General features: G+C 39.5%; 1 protein-coding gene across 1 annotated transcript in view; it reads left to right on the top strand.

Moving 5' to 3' along the window:
• The first annotated feature begins 236 nt into the window (after positions 1-236).
• The window catches only part of LOC150079080 (uncharacterized), a 46,148-nt gene continuing 21,911 nt past the window's right edge, over positions 237-24,473 (top strand). The window contains exons 1-2 of the mRNA XM_090382943.1: positions 237-323; positions 18,886-19,035. Of these exons, the coding sequence (XP_090239069.1) occupies positions 237-323; positions 18,886-19,035 (237 nt within the window). The remainder of the gene's footprint in view (positions 324-18,885; positions 19,036-24,473) is intronic.

The raw sequence follows: 24,473 nt of genomic DNA, 5'->3' as shown, positions 1-24,473 counted from the left end.
ATAGGAGTCCCAAACAGGTGACCGAAACACGTGCTCACAGAGAACAAGCCGTTAACCTAATCATCGGTGCATTCACACTGCCGCCTACCTGTTTTGTGTGTAACGGTGTCCTGGGCAGTACCTGTTGCGCTTGAGACACCGTTATAAACATTACTGGCAGTTACTTTTCGATCAGTTTGTGTGTGGAGAGTATCATTCAGGAACTTGGGCCTGTGTTGTGCTAGACGGCAGCTACAATGGAAAAATCCAAAGTGGATGGGACTTCTGTAGTGGACTATGGCTCTGAAGTGCAGAGTTCTATTGGAGGTGATTTACCACCTCCGGTAAGTTTTTTATTTTTTATATTCTCTCTGATTACAGTATTACAAACAATTTTAAACAATCATGAATTTTTAGCGCTATACTGAAACAAAATTTCATGAAGTATTTCTGAAAGGTTATTAATAAATTCCCGTACCCACTTAATGATCTAATAGAAATTCATTTACAAAACGTTTGGAACAGAAACCTGGCTTTAAAAAAAAAATAGTAGTATAAAACAATTTAAATATCATTTAATAAACACTTTCCTTTTGAATGAACGTTAATCTTTCGTCCATTTTGTAGAATACATTTTGATATTGTATTATCCTGCTTGCTTCAGACAAAACTGCAACGTGGGTACGTTTCGTTATATTTCAGGCGCGTTCGAATTTTTATATTTATTCAATTATTTGAAGAAAAGCCCTAGTGCATCGTAGCATAGTTGGTAGGATCGCCATCCTCCCCGCACCGTGTGGTAAAGACATGAGTTCGAGTCCCATCAATAACGTGAGGAATTTTTATAGGCCGTATTCACAACGTGGCTGATTTAGTCGGTCCCAGGCGAGGATAGCATGGTTTTTTCACCCGGAAACTCTGGTTTTTCGTCCAAACAGAAAATTGACCTCAAACGCACGCAATTTAGAGACAACAGCATTTATGTTTATGAGCAAGATGGCCTTAGTCACTGATGCTCCTAAAACCAAACAACAAACAACATTTGAGTAGATTTATGTATTACTGAATAGTTCGATTTGATATTTAATGAAAATCAGTGGAATATAACCCAAGATATGAAAGAATTTTGTTCATACCTTGCATTCGATGGTTGTTGTTATTTGGTTTTTAGGAGCATTAGAAACTAAGGCCATATTGCTCCGGGAATATGCGGTGGTCATTCCCTGACCTTTCCGCATCCTCCGTATTTGGTGGTGAGGGGCTCGAACCCGGTCTAATCAAGAAGCGTGTGCTACGCACTGCTGCTCCTTCCCACCTGGCTACGGAGGTGCCCGCATTCGATGTATATACTCGAATTCCATTGAAAATCTATTCAGTGGGAGTCGAGTTGTTAAATCTCGTAGTTGCCAAAGCTAATAACTACTAGGCACTTGCATCATTTTGTGAGAGCGTCTAAAAACTTCTGCGCGGAGTGTGCATTCTATTTTTGGAAATCCGATCTTGTAATGAAGTTTTTCAAAACTGTCGTACGCGTACCCCCAGGGGTACGCGAAAGGGTTTTAAAGGACACCCAGCACAATTTTTTTTATTTTACTGTATCATAGTTTTTTTTTTTTTTTTAGCTGCAGAAAACAATTCAGTAAAATTTAGCACAGTGGGTTCCGCTTATAGGAACAATTAACAATTGGCTCAACCGCTTTATTGAATCGAAACTTAAAAACGTGGCAGTGTGTAAGAACTCTTCTCTCATTAGAATCACAATTTCAGTTTACTGAATCATAAAAGATGATAGAACTATAAAATGCTTATTTTTTATGGGGGGGGGGGGCTCTTTCTTATTTTCTCCGCTTTCATCTAATTTTATTGGACTAAAATTAGGACTTAAGGATGTAATTTTATTACATCCTGAAGTGCTCCGGTATATGCGTATAGCTCGCTGTGTATGTGTGTGGTTTACATGTAGACTCAAGCAACATTTCACCGGACATCTGCGGGAAGTAATCACTTGATAATTATGCATAACATTTAAACTTAATTTAAATGTATACATTTTAATACCAATTTCAATTTCAGTACCAAAATAGTAACTGTTAAAAATGTGCTTTAATTTCAGACTGGTGCGAATCCACCATATGTCTGCTCTGTCCTATCAGAATGTTTGTTGATGTTTATTATTATTTCCATTTTTTTAAATTATTATGTCTATATATAGTATATATGTACAGCATTTATTATATGTCAATAAATGAATGCCATATATTGTACTGTAATTGCTTTAGTCCAAATAAAATAGTATTATTTAAAACTACCCCCCAAATTATCTTCCCTCGAGAGGAGTACTCCGGTAAGACTAAACTTTCAAAAGAATACGCATTTATTGTAAGTTTGAGAAACACTGTTATAATGATTATTTTTAATTGTTCACTGAGTGATCGCAGCACTGAGTGATCACTGAATTATGATTACCCCTATGAGAACTGAATGCGACCCATTGACCACGTGAGGTACGAATGTGCGGAGTTAGTCGACCTACGTAGCATAGATAAGGTGTCAGTGGATAGTAAAATTCCGAGCGCGATGGGTAAAAGGAAGGATTTATCGGACTTTGATAAAGGATAGATTGTGGGTGTGTACGAGCTGGTGCCTCGATTTCCCAAACGGCTGAACTGGTGGGGAGTTCGAGAGCTGCTGTAGTTAAAGTGTACCAGGACTGACGTCAAAATGGTCAAACAACGGCAAAACTGTAAAGGTCAGCGAAAGGTCGATGTTAGAGGTGAGCGCCGGGTTCGACGACTCATTCAGGCGAACAGGCGCAGCACTGTTGAAGCGTTGACTACCCAATACAACATGGGCCAACCCGGAACAATAGCTGGCATGACCATGTGTCGCACGTATGGGCTATACCAGCAGACAACCCCTACGGCATCCGCTCCTAACCAAGGTTCATCGGCGTAAAAGACTCGCCTGGTGCAAAGAACTTGCAAGTTGGACGTTAGAAGACTGGAAGAAGGTGTGCTGGTCGGATGAGTCACGTTATTTACTCCACACCGTGGATGGTCGTGTACGGATTTGGCATCAACAACACGAGGCTCTTGATCCATCATGAATGGTATCAAACGTGCAAGCCGGTGGAGGTGGTTGTATATTGTGGGGAATGATTCACTGGCAGGAACTTGTACCCCTTGTGCATGTGGATCAACGTATCAGTGGTCTCCGCTATCGTCAACTGCTTGCTGACTGTGTACACCCCGCTATGTTACACTTTTTCCTGAATGGCGATGGTGTCTTCCAAGATGACAGTGCGCCGAACCATCGGGCACTTGTGCATGAATGGTTTGAGGAACACAGTTCTGACTTCCAGCATATCGATTGGCCTCCAAACTCCACCGATATCAATCCCATAGAGTACTTGTGGCACACTATGGAAATGCATATCAAGCGTCTGGATACATCAATCACCTCCATACCTGCATTGCTGACCGCATTACACACAGCTTGGTTGACCATACCTCCCGAACGCTTCCGACATCTTGTTGAATCAATTCTACGTCGGATAGCTGCTCTACTGAGGGCAAAGGATGGACCAACGAAGTATTAGGTAAAAAAAAAAAAAAAAAAGTGAATTGCAGCCATTATCAACCCACTGCAGGATGGAAGCCTCCTCAACAATTCATGCCTGAGGGAAATGGACCATAATCTGCCACGCTGGCCCAGTGCGGGTTGGCAGATCGACCGTATTTAGCAGTCAGGGGCTTGAACCCCGGTCTACTCAAAGAGCGTGTGCCGCTGCACTCCCGCTCCTGACCACTCGGCTACGGAGGTAGGTGGTCAGGAGCTGGAGTGCAGACCTCGCCTGAGACCGACTAACTCTGCCACTTTGTGAAAAAGGCCCATAAAAATTCCTCAAGTTATCGACGGGACTCGAACTCAGGTATTTTCCACCCGGCGTGGGGAGTACGGCGATTCGACTAACTGTGCTACCGCGAGGGCCCTGCTGATAGAGCTAGTATGGATGTAGGTTTGGAGTGGGGTATTCTTACTTGCACGTGTTCTATACATTGGGCGATGGGATCGTTTCGGTTGGCATTTAAGTCGCATTTCAGTTACAACTGAGCACAGTTTTATGATTGCAGGTCAGTCGCCCTCTGTAGTTTGTTGTTGTTGGGGCGAGGGGATGGTGATACAATACGTAGTTTATATATAGAAGGAGCTAATTTTCGAAGAAATAAATCTTCTTTTTTGGTTTGAGCTGCTTATATCAGACGCATGAATAATCACGGAATAAACATTAAATTAGACTTATCTCCATCCTATTAATGGATCGCGTATCTCTAGAAGTTGCTGATTTTCAACCCAACTCAGCAGACCGCATCTAGCTTTTATGAGCGCCGTGTTTCAACGTTCGGTATCATTGATCTCTATGGGAGGTTTGCCCAAGAGTCGACACTATTTGGCCATACTTAGTTGAGTTAACGAATAGTTAAAAAAAAAAAAAAAAAATTTTAAGGTTATTTTGCAGTTTCGAAATTTCTGGCCTATTGAGTGGTTATTATAGTAGGTTTGCTCGAATTTTGAGATGCGTCATTTAATCAATACATCATTCTCAGCTTTTGTTTTCTTCTTCTTTTTAAAATTGTAATATCATTTTGGTCAATTTATATTTTAGTAGTTAAAGGACGGCCTTTATTGTTTGAGGTTTGGAATAAAATATTATATACGTTATCCGCACTAGAGATTCCGTTTTGAATATTTATACATGTATTTATGTGCGAGCGTTTTTAGTTAATTATTCAAAGCTGAATGTGTTTGTTTATTGGCTTATGTTGTGTTGGGTCTACAGCCACTCACCTTACTGGATTAAGAGCAATAGAAACAGTACGTTCATCCTTCGCTTGCTGGAGTGCCTTGTAGCTTTTTCCTGAAAAGATGGGCTTCCATGGCTGAATTTCTCTTTCTATATTTTCCCAGGTATTTTCCATTTATTCATATACGACGCACAACTTCCATTCTCACTCCATTAATTAATGGAATGAGAATGGAAGTTGTAAAATGATCAATCTCGAGAAGAACAAAGCAGTCCATTTGGACTGTTTTGTTCTTCTCGAAATCGATCATTTTGCCCTGTGATAGCTTTTGTCCAATAAAGGAGACATATCGTCTTCTTTACTGGAGTTTCTCACTTCTGAAATTTCTGCCAGTAATTTTGTATACGTGCTCCATTTGTGATAACTTTATGCCTGAAAGGAGATCTACCATCTCATCGGATTTTGGAGTTTTCCTCTTTCTTCCAGTCACTCCGTTTATTTTGTACATGAGCAGACTTTATTTTATTTTCTTAAAATTTGGCACGGGTGGTGTCAGGTTTTCAAGTTTTATTTCCCGCTTGAACTCGATCTGCGATTTGCAAGAGTATCGTATGCACTGATTAAATGTTTATGTTTATTGGAATGTTCAGCTGTGTTATTTACCCTAATAATGAATAAATAAAATTTCCTCTTTTTTTGTCATCAATTCTCTTTTTTTCTTTCATATTCTGAAATTTTCTATTTCCCAAAATTTTAAATGAAAAGAGACGAACTACGTCCATTGTATTGCCCCTCTGTTCCAAATGAACAGATCATATACCTGGAAGGTTCAGATTTTGCATTCTCCGTACTATAATGTAGCGGGAACGAGTATTGCATTAAATACTCAAGAGTATGCTTCTGCCCATAAAGTAAAGAAACAGTTTTTCACACAACGTTGTTGTACAGCATATGCTACAGAGTAACTACAGCTATTGCATTGTGAAAAAATACCAGATAATGATAAAATCTAAACAACGCGCCATCAACTTTTAATTCTGCTTAGTGATTTTATCGTTCTTCAGACTTGCAGAAGTATTTTCGCTCTATTTCTTCTACATTCCACGGTCATTGACCTAAGCATACAATGCTACTATCATGCGATTTGTACGTGTACATAACTTCTTGTGCTCAGTTATTTGCCTGTCTCATATTCTGTGAACTGCTTTAAGGAAATGTTATGCCCTAAACCATAATGAAAATTTATTTTTCTAATTCTGCGTAATTTCATGCATAAAAGAATCCCTTCAAAATTGATTATGGAGCAAATACTGTGAGCTGTAGGAAGAGGTTAGTAGTAGTAGTAGTAGTGGCATGTGATGCAAGAAAGCAAGTGTATGAGCTTATGCAGCATCAGCCAAAAAAAAAAAAAAATCACACCATTCCCTCCAAATGCCTGTCCAGTTCCTCCTTAAATTTATTCAACCTATCAACTTCCACACCGACAGATGGAAGTTTGTTCCAGCAATTAACCACCCGCTGGCTAAAGGCAAATTTCCGCACATCTATTCGACATCTGTCCTTTCTTAATTTGAATTTGTGCTCCCTTAGGTTCGTAATCTGAACAAGTGGAAGAATCCCATCAGAATTCAGCGTGCTCAACCCATTCAAGGCCTTATACACTCAATCAGATCACCGCGCAGGTGCCTAGTCTCCAGCCACTGCAATTTGCAGAACTTAAGCCTCTCTTGGTAAGAGAATCCCTTCATTCCCCTCACCAATCTTGTTGCCCTTCTCTGTACACGCTCAAGTAAATCTACATCCTTCCTAAAATGAGGCTTCCAGACCTGTACGCAGTACTCAAGGCGTGGCCTGACCATTGCCTTATACAGAGGGACAATCACCTCCTTTTCTCTGCTAGCAAAATTCCTATATATCATTGACAAAACCCATGACCTGCCCTGGCAGCCTGTCTGCATTGTTCAGAAAACTTCATATCTGACTGCACAATTACTCCCAGGTCTTTTTCATTTTCTACCACCTTAAGTATAGTACCACACAGTTGGTACGTTTCTGTGGGGTTACTTCTACCCATATTCAGTACTTTGCATTTGTCAAGGTTAAACTTCAGTTGCCACTTCATAGCCCGTCTGCCCAAATTATCTAGAATCTAGATCGTGTTCCAGTAGCACACTGCCATTACTGTCATTAACAACCCTGCCAACCTTTGTATCATCTGAAAACTTCGACACTAAGCCTGATACACCTTCATCAATATCATTGATAAATATACAAAACAACAGAGGACCCAACACCGAACCCTGTGAGACTCCACTAATAACATTAGTCCACGAAGAGCAGCACCCATTCATTACCACCCGTCTTCTTCCACTCAACCATCCTTTTAACCATTGTAGCAACTTACCCTTAATACCATTCTGCTCCAATTGGTACAGTAGTCTTCCATGCGCAACAGTGTCAAAAGCTTTCCTGAAATCCAAATATATGATATCAAAATTATTTTTTGCATCCAGTTCCTTTGTAACCACATCATAATACCCTATCAAATTTTTCAGACAAGACTTTCCCTTAACAAACCCATGCTGAGTCTGAATTATTGCTTCAGTCTTGTCTAGATGATCCTGCAATGCATCTTTAACCAGTGACTCCATTATTTTACCCGGAACAGAAGTTTAACTAACTGGTCTGTAATTACTCGTGTCACCCTTCGACCCCCCCCCCCCTTTGTGAATTGGAAATACATTTGCACATCTCCAGTCCGTGGGGAGCTCCCCTGAGTCCAAGGATGCTCTCATAATTATGGCTAAGGGTTTGCTTAGTTGCTTTGCCAGCTCCTTTAATATAACTGGATAGATCCCATCCACCCCAGGTGCCTTTCTTAAATTTAACTTCAACAATTTTTCCTCCACTTTGCTCTCAGTGATTACAAAATCATTAAGCACCCTGCTACAATTTGATAACCTTCTGCCATTTTCAAACCTTAATAACTCCTCATGTGTGAATAGATGCAAAATACTCATTCAGTTTGTTTGCTCTCTGAGCAGGATCATCAACAGTCGAACCATCGACATCAAGTGGGCCAATCAGATTCATCCCCTTCCTTTTAGAGTTTATATAAGAAAAGAAATCCTTGCTGTTTTTCTTAGCATCTTTTGCAAAAGATTTCTCGTAATCTGCCGTCGCCTGCCTAACCTCCTTTGTGACCTGATTACAGACTATCTTATATCTGCCATAGGTTTCTGAGTCGCTTGATAATTTATATGCATGCCATGCATTTGTATTCTCTCTCACGAGACTCATTAGTTCATTTGATAACCATTTAGGCCTAAACCTTGAACAATATTTCTTAATAGGTATGAAACTTTTATTAGGTAATAGGTATGAAACTTTTTTGCATTCAAGGAATTAATCCACGATTAATTCCTTGAATGCTTCTCACTTAGAATTTACTGTTGGTAACATCGTCAGTTGATCCCACTGTACAGAATTTAAAAACTGTCTGATACCACTGTACTCACCTTTACAGAAGTAAAAACCCTTTCCTTTACCCCTGATGGTAATTATATCTTTAAGTAAATCCCACATCAGTACACTGTGATCACTGCCCACTAGTGGTTCATTTATCTGCAAATTCTTAATACACGAATGGTCACTGCTGATAACCAGATCAAGAGTATTACCCTATCTGGTTGCTTCTCGAACATGCTGCTGCAGAAAACAATCATCCAATAAATCCACAAAAGTCTTACTAGTGTGCGAGTGACCAACGCATAAGTTCCAGTCTATATCTGGGAAGTTAAAATCCCCCATTATAAGACATTCTAATTTACTAGCCCACTCTATTTCTCTGTACAATTGTTCATTGTACTCAATCGAGTCATTAGGCCTATAACACACTCCTACTGTTATTTTGCTTTCGCAGTTATGTCACACCAAACTGACTCAACAGTGCACTGTTCATCTATATCAACTGGATGCACTTCTTTTGATTTTGTTTTTCTTAATTAACAGCATAACACCCTCCCTACCTATCCTGTCTATCCTTTCTGTACACATTGTACTCCCCAAATTCCAGTTCTGCATTCCTTATATCTGTGTGACCCCACGTCTCTGCAATCCCAACAATATCCGCCTTTGATGTCTTGACCAACACTTCAAATTCATCAGATTTATTTACTATACTTCTAGCATTGGTATACATGCAGATATACATATTCTTATTATTAGTTACCCTAACACATCCCATATACCCACCTGTTTCACGACGACTGCTATCAGTCCCTGAAACCCCCAACACCCCTCGCTCCACGCACGCTGCTTATTCTAATAGAAGTAGTGCAAGAATCACCTTCACCTCTGCCTGCAGCTACTTTTAACCTTTTAGTCTGTGAATTTCCCCAGGCTAGCAGTTTTCCGACCCACTGAACACTGACTTGATAGCATCAGCAAATATTCTTGCACCCGTTCTATTTAAGTGTATCCCATCCCAGTAGAAACAGTCTCTCCTGTTAAGAAGCACAGACCAGAAAAAAATTTTATCCCTTGAGCCTTGCACATTTCCTCCAGGGCCGAATTGATTGATAAGGACCCTGAGGCGCCTCCGTAGCCAGGTGGGAAGGAGCAGGTGTGTAGCACATGCTTCTTGATTAGACCGGTGTTCGAGCCCGTCATCACCAAATACTGAGGATGCAGAAAGGTCAGGGAATGACCACCGATATTCTCGAGCAATATGGCCTTAGTTGCTAATGCTGCTAAAAACCAAACAACAAACAACAACAAACAAACAAGGCTCTTATCATGTATTCCCTCCTATCGTGTCTGGGCAGAATTGCAGACACTTTCAAATTTAACCCTGACTCTCGACTTTTTTGCAACATTTACCTGTACTTGTTAAGTGAATCTGCAGATCTCCTACTCTTAATGTCATTGGTGCCAACGTGTACAACAAATCACCCTTTGTGCCCTTAAAAGATGATTACAACGTCATCAACTTTTGCTCCTGGTCCTTTTCCATCTATCCTTTTTACACAATATATTGCCCGTCTCCCTGACAATAAAGTCATCAACAATAACTAGTTCCTTTGGGAACCAGCGCATTTTGTCTTGGAGATTGCCGCTGTGTTGCCTGATGCCCATGAGTGAGCTCTGGCGTTGAGTTGGGCAGCTGAGAGCTTGACGGATCCCTCATATTAATTTCTTCGAGGGAATATACCCTACACCTCAAGCTCTCATAGACGCTCAGTAGAACGCTGAGTTGATGCCTAATTTACAGACACTCTCTGCACCTGGCACACACAAAGACATCCTCCTTGGCTAGATCATGTTCTGTTCCAGCGAGTCGGCAAACATTTCACAAGTTGCACATTTTTTTAGCTGTAAAAGTGCCTCAGCATCACTGAAACAAACAAAATAAAATAAATTGTTTTTTATTTATTGTTGATTTTGCTATTTTGTTAATTACTAATTTCTATTTTGTACAGTATCTATATCCAATGTAGTCGTATTCGTAACGCAACAGAGCGAAGCAACGCTACCCGTTCCTCTCTAAAACTGGCTCTCATTGCCCACTGATGAAACTCTTCCGTTGGAAGGATAGCTAAATTGTCACACAGCAAAATTGGCTCCAGTTTTTAATCTCGCGCGTTTTTGCTAATGAGTAAGATAATTTAATAGATTAATTAACTTATTCGCAATGAAGAAGATAATCTATTAAAAATAATAAACGTTTCGTCGCTGCCATGCGATGATAAACTTGAAATTAAGCATCTCTGCCTAATTTAAATCTAACAGATTTTTTGTTGTTGTTGTTGTTTTGTTATTTTAGCACTTCTGATTGAAATCATCAGCAGCTGCTACTTCTGTTGAGGAAGAAATATTGCCTATACAGTATTCTTTTAGAATTCCTACCTTACCTAGTCATTCGGCTGAAGCAATGAAGAGCTATAAAACCTTGAAATTATAAATAGTGCGGCATCATTTGATTTTTATACATTATTATTATTATTATTTCTAAGGTGGCACCTAGACTTCCGTCTATCTCCACCTGATAAGCTGACTGTGTGCAGAACCTCTGCAAAATAGACCTGTATGGAAGGTCTCCTAGCCACCAGGGAGCAACTGGCACTAGCACGCCCACTCCCCGGTGGCGAAGAGACCCTAATAACCGCCCATATTCACTTGCTACTGGGCCTGGTCTTCTATTTTAAGTGCCTCATGCACAAAAATCCCGCACCCACCGGAAGTAGTGCTATACCGGTGGGTGCCAGCAATCCCGCTCCCAGGCTGCCCACACCTGAGAGCCAGCAAAAAAAATAATAAAAAATAAATAATAAATAAATAAATAAAACAAAATAAAATTATATACATATATATATACACACACATAATATAAACAAACTAAAAATTAAAAAAAAAAAAAACGGATAAAATGTATATAACCAAATCTTAATTAGTAATCATTAGATTATTCCAATGTCTTATCCGTTGAAAAACAATTACACAGAACTCTTGCAGCGCTTGAAATTTATCCTGATTAGCAATAAGGTCACTTTCACAGCCCCTAACTAAATTACCAATCTTCACTTTTAGCCTTTCTCTATGTTCAACATACAAACTACAATCATATAATAAATGACTCCAAGTTGAGCGCAAGTACATAAAGGAGAGCTGACTAGACGAAAGTAATGTAGTTTAAAATTAAATGACCCATGGCCAGTTAAAATAAACGATGTTACCATAGAAGGAACAAACCATTTGTTGTTACTATCATAAGTAAATGTAACTGTTGGAATGAACAATCTACTCACCTCCCCAGTTACACTAAGATCCCATCTCTGTTGCCACATACCAATCAACTGTGTTAGAACATTTTTCTTAGCTTTAGCTATCTCTATAGTGACATCAGATGTGATATTCATGAACGAAACCACAATGCCTTTTTTTAAGTAATAACAAAGGGCCCGATACACAATGTACAAGTCTAGAGGCAAATGCCTGGCCAAAACCTGCATAGCATTCGTTGAGACTGTTCTGCACAAACTAGAAATAACATAAAGCATTGAGCGCTGAATCGATAACAATTTCTGCTTAAATTTAACGTTAGTAACTCTGAAGTACCACACTGATGCTCCGTACGCAACTATGGGTAAGAAGACTGCCTTGTAGTATAAATTTAAAACTTTCCCTTTCAACCCCCAATCTGACCTAGTTAATCGAATTATTGCTGCACTAAATTTTTTAACTTTTTCGTGTAAGTAATTTAAATGTGGGAAAAACGATAATCTATCATCAATTCTTACACCTAGATATTTCACCTCAGATACTAGGGGAAATCTGCCTCCGCTTAATTAAAGCTTTTGGCGGTCGCGCATAATTTAGTTTCCCCTTAAGAAGCATCATAAGTTTTAGTTGTAGATATCAATAGTTTATGCAGATCAGCCCATGACACTAGACTTTCTAATACCTGGGCCACTCTTATTTCAAGCACAGACCTGGATTTACCAGTAACACATAAAACCAAATCATATGCATAAGCAATCTTATGCAGATTTTCAACTGATTGTTCTAGCCATAAATTAAGTACTAAGTTCCAAAAAAGTGGGCCCAATACAGACCCCTGAGGACACCCTCTCGAAATATTCCTATTAAACTGATTTAACTGATTCCAATTAAACTGATTAATTCCTATTCAACATTTGATTTTTATACAAAAAAAAATCAAATTATTATTTGAGGGTTGCCTGTGATTAAATACATTAACCCGTATTTGTGTCTGTAAATTGCGTATGTTCTATGGTTGATTTGCCTGTTTTGCTGGACGAAAAAACCCCAGTTACTGGGTAGAAAAACCTTGCTATCTACGCCTGAGACCAACTAACTCAGCCACGGAGTGAAAAAATCTCATTAAAGTTCCTCGCGTCATCGACGGGATTCGAACCCAGGCCTCTTCCACCTGGTGTGGGGAAGACGGTGACGATACCACTGTGCAGTTGATTTTTATACAGTAATAGATGTTCAAATGGAGCTGCAATAGTTACCTTGATCTGGAACACATAGATCCGTCTGCGTCGTTGTTGTTGTCGTTTGGTTTTTAGGAGCATTAGCAACTAAGGCCATATTGCTCTGGGATATGCGGTGGTCATTCCCTGACCTTTCCGCATCCTCCGTATTTGGTGGTGACGGGCTTGAACCCCGGTCTAATCTAGAAGCGTGTGCTACGCACTGCTGCTTCTTCCCACCTGGCTACGGAGGCGCCAATCCGTCTGCGTGGTAGCACAGTGATATCGTCGCCGTCCTCCCCATATCGGGTGGAAAAGGTCCGGGCTCGAATCTCATTGATAACGCGAGGAACTTTAATGGACTTTTTTCACTCCGTGGCTAAGTTAATCGGTCTCAGGCGTAGATAGCAAGGTTTCCTCTCCCAGAAACTGAGGTTTCGTCCAGCAAAACAGACAAATTGACCATAAAACACACGCAATTAACAGACATAAGACACACAGCACCGTTTGAATTTAAATATTCGGGTGGCCTGAAAATAATAGTTCGGTTTTTTTTTTTTTTTTTTTTGGAACACATAGATCAACGCATTTAAAATTCTTCATTCATTAACTCAAAACATTGACTTCGACTTTCCGAATAACGTATTATCGCGGAAATTAAATAATGAAATGCTTAATACGAAAGAGAAACCGTTTTGAAGTAAGATTCTGTGTGTAATTCTGAAGCTTACAATTCTTTGAAAGTACAGTATTGAATTACAGGCTGTGGCGGACCAAAGTATTTTCGCGCCCCGGGCAGAAAGATTTTTCGACGCCCCTTTTTCTAAAGATAGAAATATATTTTTTTCATGATTTGTAAAATTTGGCGTCCCGGGTAAGGGCCCTGCTGTCCCGTTCCTTAATCCGGCACTGATTACAGGGGTATTGTGCAAGGTAGTGCGTTCCGCCTCACACAACAGGAAAATGAATCCAGTTCAAACCTTCATTCACATTATTTTGATTTACTAACTTTAATTCTCATCTTTCAACAGCTTTCATAAAAGTTCTCTTACAATCAATCTTCGATTTTCAGTTTGTGAAAGTCTTTAACATTACATCTAAAATATGTAACATTAAAGACTGAGAATGAGTACACTATAATCAAAAAATAAAATCAGCCCCGTAGCTCTGATACAAATGCCCGAAAACGAAGACAAGCACGAGAATTCCCTCCGAAGTTCTCAGCTGTAGACTTCCGGAAGTTCATCGAGCTGTCAGTAGTGACTTGGTAAGCTGATGACCCTCACAGATACACAAGTTACAGTTCTTTCCGTCACGCAGTTCAACTGAACAGACCACAATTTCCTGCTATTAATAGTGCTATTGGTATTTTTGTACCTATGTTGGCGACATTTGACCTTCATTGAATGCCTTGAAGACTCCGTGGCTTGTTCTGTCCTATGTGGGAATAGGGTTACCCAAGTTCACAAATTATTTCACAGAAGCAGAACAATGGGATTAGTGTTTCTGAACTTCCGCAACAGGATCCTCATTTGCTGGGTAGTTAAAACACATAGTCTACTTCTTTCTTTCTCTTTTTTTTGTCTGTCCTAAACTTGTTTTTCGCACAAAGTTTCCCTGTTGCAGTTTCCAGTATAGACATTTTTCCCCATCCCGTCTCATTTTTGCATCACAACAAGAACTGCATTTAAACCTTTTCAAGAATAAACCCTTGAGAATATTCATGAAGAAATACAGAATAAATATATTCAAAAAATTCAGTATTACATTCAGTAATACAACGTAATACTGAATTCAGTATTATAATTAAAAGATTAATTATAATAAATGTTAATTGATTTTAAATAAATTAACCAATAAGTATACAACAAAATATATTGCAAGATCTGTAGTGAAACAAAATTGATTTGCAGAAAATACACCTTATAAATGTTGTATGAACTTGTATCATCCTGAAAGTTAAATATATGCCAGATGAACTGGTTACATATATATTGAGTGAATGCAGTAGCTCTGCGTTCCTATGTGCCGCCAGTAAGCAAAATAAAATTTGCCGCACTAAATATTGAATACTGATAAGCGTTAGCCAATCATAAAACAATATCGAAAAGAATTTCGGCGCCCTCTTGAACTGCTGCCCGTAAGCGACACTTACCTTACCTACCCACTTGCGGCGGCCCTGGGTGAGTGTTTAATAAAATTACCAACGATTTTAGCAAGAATTATGATAACCAGATATGCAGCATCGGTAGAACTCCTCCCAATTCAGCAACCTATCTGCGCGTGTAGTACAGTGGTATCGTGACCGTCCCCCAACACCGGTTGGAAAAAGTCCGGGTTCGAATGTCGTCCACGACACGAGGAACTTTAATGGGATTTTTTCACTCCGTGGCTGAGTTAGTCGGTCTCAGGCAATTAACAGACATAAGACACACAGCACGGCATATGAATTTAAATATTCGGGTGGCTTAATATAATAGTTTGGTTTTTTTTTTTTTTTTTTATTCAGCACCCTCGACTTCGAGTGGAACCATACATGACTTTGAAAATTCTTGTGATTAATAAATAAATAAATAAGTTTTCTGTTTATACTCCGGTCAGAGGAGTTCCCAAGGTAGGGAGAATACAAGAAACAGCACCGTATTCAGCAGTCACAGGCTTGAACCCGGATCACTCAAGGCACTTGCGCGCCTGACCATTCGGCTACGGCAGACTAGCGTACAAGGCTCCCATAACACAACGCAGAAGAATATCGTCCCATGTCCTACCAAGCGCCTTGCGTACTTCCTACATATCTAGTCAGCTCCAAAACCCTCGTACTACAGGAAACAGCCTTCTTGACGCAGCCATAACTCGATTTAAATTGTCACCATCCAATCTCCGCCTTAGATATGTTTCTATTCAGGCACGTGGCCCAACATTTTCTAGAGTTCGTAATCACTGTAATAGTATCTCACCAGCTCAACATTCGTTCCAGCGTTCGTTCCACGACCCTGCTGTAAGGCAGTGGCTGCAATTTGTGCCTACTCCATAGGCACAAATTGCAGCACTGTCTTACAGCATGATCATCATTCATCTCTTTTCATAGCATTCAAGCATAAAGGCTTCATTGATATTAACAGGAAAAGAAAAGAAAAGGTAACAAAGTTGCAACTCTCTTAGTTATGCAGGATATGAAAATAGACCTACCTCTCCCCTCTGCGAACAGCTGGTGACGTAAAAATTGCAGTCTGTCAAGAGCTACAAACTAAAACTGCTCAACCCTGCTAAAAAGAACGAACAATCACACTTCGTTCAAAATTGAGTGTGATGTCAAATACTACAATCAGGTCGCCTCAATGTCCAGCTGGTCAATTGGCTCTGATTGGACCAATACAACGAAGAGCTATAAGACCTTGAAATTATAAATGATGCGGCATCGGTCTGGTGAAGAGGTTGTACGAAATTTCTAAACACTGCACCATTTGATTTTATACAGTATTAGATTCTTTTGTTTTCTCTTCCTCTTGTAACGCATTTAAAACCAAAATTGTCGGCCAGAGCATCTAGCTGTCTATTATTTTGAAGCCAGGTTTCTGTCAGACAGACGAATTCATATTCCGAGCTTAATAGAAGGTTCTGCAAGGTGTGAAGTTTATTGGCTATGCTGCGCACATTTTGAAGGAAAAGAGACTTGCATATTTTCTTTAGAGTCTGATGAGGAATTCCTTAATTGCTACTGCGCTACTTAATTGCTACTGTACATACTAGACATCGAATACGCTTTTCGAAATCGTATTCGAAACATATTTATTGCATGATACGGAAGGAAATTATTAAACTGATTGAAAAGTATTTCACGTATTGTGCATAAATAAACGACTAACAAAAGCTGCTTCAAAAGTAAAATTGTAATTGTCGCTCGAATAACGTAAGTATATGAGATTATTTCTTACAGATTGCATCAGATAAGATTGACACGCGTAGTGATGACGTAATATTGCATCAGCAATATTACGTCATCAACTATATAAGCACGCGCTGCAAGAGTTGCAGTAATCCTTTGCTTGTGTCAGAATGGCGAGTTACGTGCAGTTGACGCCACGAAGAAAGATTGCTATTGTTGCTTTACGTGAGGAAAGATGTTCTTCCCGTCATATTGCTTACAGAGTGTCTTGTAATCAGTCGACAGTGAGTAGATTTCTATCCAAACTCAAGGATAATGTCTCTGCCACTAGGAAAAAAGGAACCGGACCCAAATGAGTCTCTACGCCGAAAACAGGACCGCGTTTTGAAGCGCTTATGCCTTAAAAACCGTAAAGCTTCTTCGTCTAAGCTGAAAACAGAATGAAAAGAACTTACCGGAGTGGTAGCAAGTGCAGTAACAGTCAGAAGACGCCTCTTGAAAAATGGACTTGTAGCCCGTTGTCCTATGAAAAAGCCACTCCTCACACAAAAAATGAAAAAGGCCCGATTAATTTGGTGTAAGGAGCATATCAAATTTATACTATACTATCATACTATTTATGCTGAGGGAAAGGAGGCTTCCATCCTGCAGTGGGTTGATAATGGCTGCACTTTACTTTTTTTTTTTTTTTTTTTTTTTATCATACTATTATTTTTAGGCCACCCGAATAATTAAATTCATCTGCCGTGCATTGTGTATTATGTCTGTAAATTGAGTTTGTTCTCTGGTCGAATTTCCTGTTTTGCTGGACGAAAAACCCGAGTTGCCGGGGGAAAAACCTTGCTATCTACGCCTGAGACCGACTGACTCAGCCACGGAGTGAAAAAAGCCCATTAAAGTTCCTCAGTTATCTAAATATCAGCATATTTAGATAACACAGTTATCTAAATATCAGCACAGTGTATGTGTATACTCCAATATACCTCCTCTCCAATAGAAAAAGTCAAATGAGTGATGTCACTATCCAAGATGGCAGCCTACAGCAGTGGTATCCTGCCAATTCCCCCCCCCCACTAAGTCGTTATTTACTTGTTTACCGTTATATTTTCAATTTTATTCACGTTATCTACCGTTATATTTTCATGTCTTTGCATATTGAAAGGCAAAAGCTGAAAAATTGAAATAAATCCAAGCCATCACAAAGTAGTCAAAAAATATCCCTTGACTACGTGCAGCAGCCCAGCTGTCCAAAAATGAAAATTTCCTCCCCAAATAAGTATTTGGGGAGGGCACAATTAAAATTAATTATACCAAAGCTGACAGTGTGAGAGACATAGCAAAAGCCATAGCCGCCATAACTGAAAAATACGAAGAATTCCAAAACAAAAGTCAGTTTTAGAAATCCATTTACATCAAGAGCTACACCCCAACTGTCAACTTGAAACTAAGCCATTTTACTCACAACACTTTACAAATAAGATGATAACTTTCTTTTGACTGGAGATAGCAAAGAACAGACAAAAGACAAAATAAACCTAATATCAGGGAGCTAACTTTTCAAGCTAAAGCACTGAACATGGGAGAGTCCACTCGGGCGCGAAACCCCGTACCGTCAGGTCTGTAAAACTGCGCAACAGGCTGATTTGGTATGGCCCTTTAATAACATCTGGAGACAATCGGAATTCTTGTGGGGCCCACAGTTTATGGCTTCGCGTCTGCTGATACTAATAGTAGTGTATCTACATATCCTCCATTCAAGCTTATATTCACTATATTTCATGCTTTATGACAATATGATAAAGTAATTAAACTTCTTTTAATAGCTACTCTTATTTAGCAAGAATGGGATCTGCAATATCGTATTATTTAAACTACCTGAAAACAGAATTTAAAAGATTCACAGTGGTGAAAAGAAGTTATGAAACACTGGTGAAAATGTCCTGCAATTGATCAAGAGAAGTTTACAATCTTAATGAAATTTATAGTGTTTCTTTTATTTAGTTTTGATAGTGTCAAGTTTCGGGGTAGAATTTATATTATGTTGTTGCTCGTGCTAGTTTAAATAAATTATACTGTTTTACCTTACTTCAGTCGAAACGGCTACTGGATTATTCTGAATATCATAATTTTTTTACATATGAATATTTTGGTTTCGTAGTTCATACGGTTACAATTAATAGAATAGCGTAAAGTGCATATTTTTTTATGTTATTTTCAGGCCTATCCGAAACTTCGTTCTACTTCATTGAAGGTGGCCAGAATTATGTCCTTTACTCTTGTGACAATGACCATCATTATCGGGGTTATCGTGTTGCTTGCCATTCATATTCATAATGGACATAAATGTGACTGTGATTCCGCTCCTCAGGTAAGAATTAAAGAAAATAAATGGCACTGATTAACTTATTTCTTAAAATCATCAGTGAAATTCGGAACTAAATATACTGCTCGACAAAATTAAGAGAACGTGTAGAAAACATTGTGTAACTCGTGCAGCTTGTGATGAAGCCGTACAAAAGTTGGTATGGCGATGTACCATAGAATAACGGTGAAATGAGGAGACAGCAAGAAACTTTAGATAGGTATAAGGGGCATTTGTAGGGGTTCTAAAAGAATTACAAAAGGACACATTACGGAAGTCGATACGAGATGCTCGAAAATATGGTCACATGACATCAGTTACGGCGTATGATCCCCTCCAGCGCCTAAACAGGCCTGACAGCGGTGAACCATGCTCGATATAATGGTGTCTATAAGATTCTGTGGCAACAAATATCATTCTTCAACCAGCGCAGACCTTAGCTCACCAAATGACCTAAGGGTTGGCTGTCGACGTGCAATGCGACGCCCGTCGACCGGGCTAGCCTGGTGGGTAAAGTGCCAAAGGTTGCGGGTTCGAATCCCGCCTCGGGCTTGGATCAAAGTACTGCAAAAACCTTGGGAAGTGCATTATGGCCACAGAAGCCGATGCGCCAATAACTACCAAAAAAAAAAAAAAAAAAAAAAAAAATGCGACGCCCAAGGGCGTCCTGCACATGTTCGATCGGATTGAAGTCTGTTGATCGTGATGTTGCTGGCCACGGCAATCTTCAATTTCAAGATATTCCTCCACTCCTTGAACTCTACGTGAAGTGGCGTTGTCGTGCATGAAAAGAAAATCTGGGTCAACCGCACCCCTAAAAAGTCGCAAAATAGGGTTCAAGAATCTGTTCTCGGTAACTGTGCGCAGTTACGGTACCCCTATCAAAAACATGAAGAGGAGTGCGGCGTTGATCATAATTTCGCCCCACACGAGAACACAGCCTCCATCGCAAGTGTCCCTTTCCTCTGATGATGGAGGGTTGGTACCGCATTTCTCGTCTCCAGTTGAAATAATGTCTAGAATCTGTTTGTAGGTTAAAACGGGACTCATTACAGAACAGAATTGTATCCCATTTGTCAGGGCTCTAAGTCACATGTTCATGACACCATTTTCGACGAGCTGTGTGGTGGTTTGGGTTTAATGGGATTAAGGTATTCTTGTTTTTTGAGGCGGTCTCCAGGGTTTCCCCTATGTGCTGAAAGGGGTTTATGGGATACAGACCACTGGCTTCTGTGCATAGAGTCCACTTGAATTGAACCATCTTAATACAATCCGGTTGGAAATGTTTTCATCTGTGGCCGCAGCAACTTCAAGAGACAGTTGATGACATGACATCGTAGAGTCTCGTCTTGCTCTTAGATCTAGATTGCTTTCTGTTCTGGTTGACGTGGCCGTCGGGCGATCTTGGCCAGCTTTTCTTGTAATGGTTCCTATGTCCTGAAACTGCTTCCATAGTGCCGAGACGACACTGAGTGACACATTAAGCCAACGTGCCACCTCCGCTTGCAACTGCCCGGCTTCAAGTCGTCCAATGGCTCGTCATCTCAAAGAATCATCAAAACGACGATGAGTTGCCATCCTGAGTACTGAAGTTGTGGCTATTCCACTGGGCAAGCCAAAATTGCATGCCAGGATGCCTATTACATCAAATATTCGCCTTCGGCGATACTGTTCAAAATAAAATATTCATGAAAAACATTTTATTCTCTTAATTTTGTCGAGCAGTATATTAAGGTTGGATATGGCATAATACTGCAAAATCTATTAATCAATAACTACTAGTGATACTTATAGAGGAAGATATCGATAGCAGGATAATGACACGATTTTATGATTATTATTATGATTATTAGCCATATGGTGCAAGGAAGCCCGGGGCTTATGCTGGACCAGCCAAAAAAAAAAAAAAAAAGGGGAAAAAAAAATAAAAATTCTGAATTACCCAGAGAGAACTTGTGGAATGCGTTTCAGACGGGGTGTAGGAACCTAGTATCTTCGTAGTCTCCTGTAACTTGTTCTCTAAAACCTAATGTTTGAAGTTTTACTTTAATTTAAAATGGAACCGACCGAATGCTCAGTTACCGCACCGATTTCTTTCTGTTGCGTCTACTCCGTACAATACTCGTATACTACATACATATCCAATATAATTTTATAATGATTACATGCGAATTCAACTAAAAATGCATAAAAAATCGAGAATTCCAATATACAATATCTCTGTGCTGTTTGAACATACGAGAGAGGAAGGATAATATGTGCATATAGATGGTATCAGCTAAAGAATATTAAGTAATTAACAATCATCAAGGTATGTGCCATGGTCGGCACAGGAGCACAGTCTCTGAATTTTTGTTTACGGGGACACGTTAAGAAGCTAATGCGTAAACACATAAAACGGGTGGAAGACCTTGCGTTCCACATTCAGGACGCCTGTAATTCAATTCAGAACTCGCTTAAGATTTTTGAACATGTGTGCCAGTGAATGAGAGTTTTATGCAAGTTGTATTGATTATTTTGGATGTAGGTTGCTTTGCCAAATTCGATCCACCACTTCGAACAACTTTTGTGATTGCTGATCGTGGTGTGAAGGGTATGTGAAACACTCGTTGAAGAGAGATAATTACATTCACTTTCCTTGTGTCTGAAAGCACACTTAATAGAAGCAGCCCTCGTGAGTGGCACAGTTGGTAGGATCGCCGTCCTCCCCACCCGGGTGGAAAAGACCTGAGTTCGAATCCCATCGACGACGGGAGGAATTTTTATGGGTATTTTTCACAACGTGGCTGAGTTAGTTGGTCTAAGGCGAGGGTAGCATGGTTCTTCTCCCGGAAATTCAGGTTTTTCCAGCAAACAGAAATAAAATCGACCTCAGAACACACAAAATTTACAGACAATATACACACGGAGCAACCTGGCCTTAGTTGCCGATGCTCCTAAAATCCAATAACAACAACTTATTAAAAGAATTTTTTTCGTCCATCGTTCTTGTAACTCTGAAAGGAAGCATTTCCGGACGCATGTTTATATTATTAGTAGCCATATGACGCAAGGAAGCCCGAGGCTTATGCTGCACCAGCCAAAAAAATTCTCGAGTTACCGTGAGAGAGAGAGAGAGAGAAGTAGAAAGGAATCACCAAGAAAGAGAAGAATGATAATATCCAGCTCAGGATTATGGGTGTGCCAAGCCAGATGTGAGCCCCTGGGGTGAAATATGAACATTTTGTTTGTTTTGGTACGTAGAACTACAACTCCACTATAATTCTGTGTATATAATTTTGAAACACCTTGTATATATAAATATAGCACAAAACATTTCCCCAGGAGTTCGGATATTCGTCATGATTCACTGAAGTTGTAGGTCACCTTATTGGAATCACAATAATATATATTATGTACGCCATGTTTGCCATCGCTCTTAGGTCAGTGCACTTTTCCGACCGGATCAGTCACTAAAACAATAGATATTGTAAGCCTTCAAGGAAGTCTGATAACAGATTAATAAAGGTCCAACGATCAGTCACCCATAAGAAATTTATTAGTAGGTGCAAATTCAGAAGTGGAACAAATGTTTCACTTGACTTGCGCTGTCGAAAATTTAGCAACAATTCAGGTTTCTTCGATAACTCCATATTCAGGTAAAACGGGACATATAAAATAAGCTGAAACATAATGGACTGAACCAATTACAATCTGTTACATCTCAGCATATTTTTATGAAGAATGATTTATTTATTTAGTTATATATATAAATTGGTTGTTTTGTATGGCTCAGAATGGCTGTTTTATGATTGAAATATGGTTATTATCTGAAATAACCGTTTCACATTTGTTATATAAGCAGTTTAGACGATTCCCCGTGTTAGACGATTTTCTTACACGGGGAATAACAGCGCGAAAGATTCAAGCAGAAGTGGCAGATTGGTTAAATGTGTGATTCAAATTGTGGAAAGCAGATTTGAAACAATTCTAGGAAAAAAATGTGTTACGAAAACTTACTCAGGATTATTCTAAGGTAAAATCGATCGATGTACAGTATTGCTTTAGTCGCTAGACGCATTAAAGCAGAGTTTCTCAAATTGTAAGGCTAGAAGTTTCAAGCGAATGGCGATTATAGTTATTATAATTCGATAATAAGAAAAGAAATGTCCATATATCTTTAACAAAAATCACTTTATATGAGTTGACATCACATATCTTGGGATAACAATTGATGGAATCATTTGTTTTGAACATGCTGAATGTTAAATATGGTTAATAAATACGGTTAATGATTATATTCCTGTCAAAATGATTAGTTGTGAACTCTGACCTATGTAGTACGAGTAGTTCCGGAATGTAAACAGAACGTTTATTTATTTTAATTTACTCTTCTCACATCAATCAATAATCGACCTACAAATTGATTTTCAACGGACACTCATCTGGAAAGAAATGGTTCGCTCTAATCCTCATACCTTCCAAGAAAGGAATAAATAAGAGGCAGTAGGTTGGTGATGATGTGGGGCTGCTGTTGGTGTGTTTTAACGTCAAGGCAAATAAGGTCATGAGGCGTCAGTATATATATTTTTTAATTGCATGTATCCTTCGATCAGTTTGCCTGTTTGCTGGACGAAAAATTTGAGTTTCTTGTAAATAAAACCATGTAACTCACACCGTAACCGACTAACTGGACCAGGTTGTGAAAAAAGCTGATAAAAGTTCCTCCTGTTAAAACAGCATTCAAACCCAGTGCAGAAGTACGTCGATTGTAACCAGTGAGTTGTCTGGCTAGCAGATAATACTGGAATGACATGAACATGTATAGTATATGTAAGGGTGGCACTTGGAACGTCTGTTCAACTTCTCTCCTCATATCGCTGTGAAGAACAGAATCAACTGTAAAAGGTTCAGAAATACGTTTGGTGTAGGTTTGTGTGAGTAGCGTGCATATTGTTGTGTTCTGGCCGCTTGGCTACCAGTCACCATCAGAAGCATCAGTCACTTGGAGAGATGATTCTGGGTACTCGTCCACACCACGGGAAAGTAGGCCAGTCTTAAAAGAAACTCTGACCCACCTAGTGTTGCCAGAAGGTAGGCCAGGATCCTCTGGGAGCCCATTCCAGAGAGATGAAAAAAAAAAAAAAAAAAAAAAAAAAAAAACCACCGTGGTGCAGGTTAGGGAAAGAAAAAAGTTTAAATTAGGCAGACTGCGCTAGAGTGGGAACTCGCACCAGAGCGCGTGAAAAAACTGGAATGACTTGTGCAGAAATTACTGTGAAACTCTGTAAATCTACTGTTTTCGTCAGCCTCCTCCCCACACTGTGAAAAGACCCGGGTTCGAATCCCGCCAATGACGCGTGGAACTTTTATGGACTTTTTTTACTCTTTGGCTGATTTAGTGGGTCTGAGGCAAGGTTAGCAAGGTTTTATCTCCGGAAAGTTTTTTCGTCCAGAAAAACAGA

Source organism: Mastigoproctus giganteus, chromosome 10, assembly GCF_048544385.1.
Source record: "Mastigoproctus giganteus isolate SK-2022 chromosome 10, ASM4854438v1, whole genome shotgun sequence".
Taxonomy (NCBI): domain Eukaryota; kingdom Metazoa; phylum Arthropoda; class Arachnida; order Uropygi; family Thelyphonidae; genus Mastigoproctus; species Mastigoproctus giganteus.
This window is presented reverse-complemented; position numbering and strand designations above follow the sequence as displayed.